Genomic DNA, 5,000 nt, shown 5'->3' on the forward strand with positions numbered 1-5,000 from the left:
TACGTCCACCCCTCCATGTATGCCAATGGGACCAGTATCATCCTAGTTTACAGCATACATCTTTGATATTGGACATCCATCTTTTGATCAATTGACGAAATGTTGCATCAAAAATGTTGCATCAAAACTTCAAATTTATCTTGCAGTAGAGTTGGCCGTACTGTACAGTCCGGCCCGCTAAATTAGCCAATCCTTGCGTGCATGCTATCTGAGAGATGAAATGAGTTGCACATTTTAGGTTGAATACATTTTTAGCATTATCTCACTATTTAGATATTTAACTCTTTTGCAGCCTGCTCGGTTGAGGTCTTAGCCGGACCACAAAATTAGTCGGTTTTTATTCCACAGACAGTTTGCAATTAAATGACTTAAGTTAAAGATATTCGTTCGATATCCCACAAAATAATAATTGCAATGTTTCATAAGATTAATTGACATTAACATTTCTCAACAATGGCTTTCGCTTTTAGAGCCCATGTGAAAGCCTTCCTTGTCAAAATGGTGGAACATGTCGTCCGCTGTATGACACAAATTCATACGTGTGTCAGTGTGGTGAGGGAAACAATGGAACATACTGTGAGAATGGTAATAGTGTTTAATTTGTTGAACAAAGTTGAGGACAAAAGAATAAATGAAGTGAGATAGGGTGCATGAAAATAAAACTCATTTTTACAAATTTGACAAGAGCACCCAAAACATCCTTACGGAGGGGACTCGGCAAGGGCACCCAACGAGCAAATTAAGAAAAAAGCCTTTGAGAGACATTTCTAGGCTCCTTGTAATGTATAAAGACTGTCTAAAGAGATGTTTTTATAACCTGGAAGATTTTGATCTGTTCGGATATCTTAGCTGAAAATTGAATTGTCCGAGAATTTTTGGGGACGATATCTTCATTTCAGAAATTGCTAGCTGAACCTTGCCTTCTAAGCACTTCCCAACCGAACCATTTGCTCATCCAAAACTTTCAGGTGACCTTTATTCCATAAATATCCCTTCAGAAAACGTAAGGGCCTACTTTTTCCTGGTTACCAGGGGGGATCCAGGATTTTTCTTAGCAGGGGGTGCATCACCAAGCAATTGCTTAGATGACTGGTGACTTGGATCTGAATCGATATTTCGACGCCTTAATCCTCCTCTGTTCCTTTCGGCAGGATGGCTGAAGGTAAATGTAGACCCAGTGTGCTTTGGGGTGAAGAATGATTCATTCGGAACCTTCGAAATCCACAAGCCAGGATACATTTATCGCTTGAAGCTGGTCCATCGCTCAGGCTATGTGAATTGCCATTCCCGTACAGCCTTAAACACTAAGTGGGGCTGCGGTCTTAAACACGAGAGCAAAAAATTAAATATTCATATTACTGACGAAAAAGACACCCGTATTTTTCCAGCAAACGTTAACGGTTCACTGGTGCTGAGTGATCATTTTTATTACACACTCCCTGGTTTCAATGGAAACTCTCCCGAGATTGTGTTTGATTCCACTCCTGCTCCTTTGTCTGTGGTCGCTGGTCAGAAGTTCAGGATCTGGTATGGTGACGACCTGGCAGAAAAACACGAGGATGACAACGACGGTACATCTTGCACTGATGTGTATGCTTTTCGCCAGTGATGAAGTAAATGGAATCGGCGTTAGTTAAAGCGATGTGAAGGAAATTCAATTGAGCTAAATTAGGCGAAAGTCAAATGAAGTAAAATGTAATGTAAGAATGGGACCTTGGAGTCTCTTGTTCTCTACCATATCACATCTTTAAGTAGTTTGTAGTCCCGGCCCCCTTTGTTGCTTTCAAGATAATAATAATATCAAAGGAAAAAAGTGTGAAAAAAAAATTCGATAACTGGTGCAGGCAAATAAAAAAAAAATGACGTCTTGTATTTCACAAAATGTATATAATTTAGCGGTTGTGTTTTTTCCTTCAGGAGGGTTTCAATGGGAGTAGCTTTCACGGCTGACGGTTAAATAATTTGACTTTTCATGGCTAACGGTTATCTTTTTTCCGGCACGGTTAACTTATGTGGGAAACAATTAAATGTCTCAGTAGACATATTGAATAGTTTAAGTCATTGGTTATCACAATGCGACTCACGATTTTGTGTTGTTCACGCGTCATACCTTGCCCAGGCCTTGACTTGTCTTCCAGACCTTTTCATTGCGCGCTTAGAGATAAAAAAAGGTCTTCTGCTTCCCCAACTCCAACGCTTTCATCTGAGTCACTTTTGTATTCCTCCACCTGGTTATTAGTAGCACCAGAAGGAGTCGGCGCGAGAATAAAAAGAGGAATGTCACTGTCTGATACGAATGTTATAGACTCCTCTCAGTATGACCTCTGCCACCTCCGCTTGGGTCTCCGTCGTCTCGGGAAAGACAGATAACGCTGTGTTGACCTGGTCAGTTGCAAAGCACACTTTTGCAGTGGACACTGCTCGTTTTGCTTACACTGGTGATAAAGCTCCTGTCTTATCGTTTGTCTTACTTCTTACGGTCCTTTGCCTCACTGGGCGGTATAGCTGTCTAGCCAATCCAGCATTGCATCTTCGTCATTTTTTGGGAGTGTTTCAAAAGGTAGTGGAGTCATAAAGTTTAAATCAGCGAGCAACATACCCGCTTGTGGTACACGGTGATATGACAATAAATGCATGGGTACAGTATTTTGCGGCCCATTTACTGACTCGTTTGATAGACTCTTGGGCGTATTGTAGAGCACTGAAAGTCTCGTGCTTAAAATGGGACACGGCATGTAGATTCTCTACTTATGTTGTTGCAATGTGTGTAAAAATTTCAAATATATTTTCAATAACTTACCGTTCAACTCGCTTTCACAATCAGACCCAATCAGGAAAGGTAATTCTATATAGGATCCAGCTACTGCAGCTTCGTGGAAATCGCGTAGTTTTAAACCTTCTGACCGACTTTTGCAAGGCGATACAATTTTACGTCAAAGGAACCTATACCGAACGTTTTTGCCTCATCTTTCAGCCCCAGAAAGTCGATGATTTTCTTGATAAACTGACTTATGGTAGGTCGATCGCATGAATTGTTAACGCGAACTTTATACCGCTCTATGGGCTTTTCTTCTCCTTTTACAATACTCACATTTCACGTGCATGTGAGCGGCATAAAACTGCTAGAAACATGCAACGAGCAAAGCTAATCGATGCCAGACAGTTCTGGTCAGCCTTGTTCCCAAGTTCTCTCTTCTTTCCTTCCCTTGGAGCGAGAGAGTCTGGGAAAGAGAAGAGTAATAAGAGAGTCCCTGGGAACGAAGAGCACGGGAGTTAAATATTTCAAAATACTACCTAAAGTATCCCACTTTTTATAATTTAAAAAAATTACCCTTAATGCTCTAATTTTTATCACGGCTAACGGTTCTTTTTTTTTGTTTTTTTTTTGGTCATTTTCATGCTTAACGGGGGTTAACCCCAATGAGACCCTCCTTTAGTTTGATAGCTGCAATAAGTGATACACAAAATATATCATAAAATTGTATTCGCAATGTTTCTGCAGGGTATCGCAGCACAGAATTCCGTGTTCATAAGTTAAGGTACAAAAATAAGAATAACAAGTATAATAATATTGTTGATGATGATAGCAATTGTTACACAATTAAAGCTTTCACTGGCGAAAAATGTCTGATTGGTCGAGACCTTGTCATGTGACTTCAATAGCTCAAAGCAAACATGGCTGCCATCGAGTGGGTGTTTATCCGATCAGGCCAGTAAAACGGACGAATGTTTTGACTGCATAGTGCATTTTTATGCCAGCGAGATTCTCTTTTTAGTTGTGGGCCACCGTACCTTTTCGCCAACAGTGCTACGACGGAAATTTCTTTAACAATTTCAAGGTCAATGCGAGTCTAGGTTGCTGTGACCGTGTTTGAGTGGAAATTTGCTTGTGGAGTTTCCTAGCCTGAGATCATGCCCTCTCCCTATTATCCCTTTATGTCTCTTCCCGGCTAATGGAGTACCATCTTGATTTCAATTCAGGCGTTTATCTTTTAAAAAGTGGAGCAAAAAATATAACACTAAATTTCCAAATGGTTTCTCTTTCGACTAGATATTTGCACACTGTTTCCGCGGGGCCCCGCATCTAGCAGAAAATGTTAAGATTTTTGCATTTTCTTTCAAAATTAAGTTGTTAAAATGGCCATTCAAGTTGTCCATGGAGGCAAATTTATTAAGACGGAGGAAAAAAAATGCATGACGTCCCTGAAAATTTAGAAATGTATTTCAGTCGTTCAAACATGTCATATAAGCACCTCATATTGGGTACACTAGAAGGAAACAATTATATTTTGCTATAGTCGTCTCAAGAAAAATGCCAATCGTTTGCTTCCCTTCAAATTATAGAAATAAACATAGATTAGGTTAACTCTGAATAGCCAAAACAACAATACCGGTATTCCAAGTTGAAAATTTCATTCAGAAATCCAGCTCACTAGCAGGGTGGATTTTACTGTAACAAAATATTACTACAGCTAATAATACGCTTTCATTACATTGTAGTGGGTTAATGTGACAACAAAAATAATTAATCAAGAATTGATTTTATCTTCCAGCAATAAAACAGCAGGAAGATATAAAATTAGGTATCTTCAAAGTTTAGAAAACCTATTGAAGGTAATTCAGTGCTATAATCCAAAATAAATTTCATGCTGGCCTACTAAATACTTCCAGTGCAATAAGTTATTTAACCTCTCTTTGTGGACTCTGGTTGCAACACAGCGGTTTCAATAATTTTAATCCCCTTCCGTTAGATTTAGCTTTTAAAAAACTCCATAACTTCATATTTCTGCAAAAATGGTTCAAAGTCATTGAGCAAAAGCATACAAAGCTACATTTGAAAGGGGCATAATCCCATGTTAGAGTTTTCTGGAGAAGACTTCACAGAAATAACTCCTGTTACCTTTCCAGATGTAAAAAATATTTCAACATTAGGTGCAATGAATTTTTAGCAATTGCTTTAAAGAACACTAATCATTCCTACCATTTCCAAAGATGATTAA

The 5,000-nt window shown here is 39.0% G+C and overlaps 1 protein-coding gene and 1 long non-coding RNA gene across 2 annotated transcripts in view; both read left to right on the forward strand.

Moving 5' to 3' along the window:
* Nucleotides 1–586, forward strand: part of LOC138018635 (uncharacterized) — a 13,378-nt gene extending 12,792 nt beyond the window's left edge. The window contains exon 4 of the long non-coding RNA XR_011126047.1: nucleotides 471–586. This is a non-coding gene — a long non-coding RNA (uncharacterized lncRNA). The remainder of the gene's footprint in view (nucleotides 1–470) is intronic.
* LOC138018627 (uncharacterized) overlaps nucleotides 1–3,524 on the forward strand; it is a 399,148-nt gene extending 395,624 nt beyond the window's left edge. Inside the window, exon 4 of the mRNA XM_068865320.1 lies at nucleotides 1,152–3,524. Coding sequence (XP_068721421.1) covers nucleotides 1,152–1,609 — 458 coding nt within the window. The 3' untranslated portion in view covers nucleotides 1,610–3,524. The remainder of the gene's footprint in view (nucleotides 1–1,151) is intronic.
* Nucleotides 3,525–5,000: the final 1,476 nt, after the last annotated feature.

This window comes from Montipora capricornis, chromosome 10, assembly GCF_036669925.1.
Source record: "Montipora capricornis isolate CH-2021 chromosome 10, ASM3666992v2, whole genome shotgun sequence".
In the NCBI taxonomy this organism is placed as follows: domain Eukaryota; kingdom Metazoa; phylum Cnidaria; class Anthozoa; order Scleractinia; family Acroporidae; genus Montipora; species Montipora capricornis.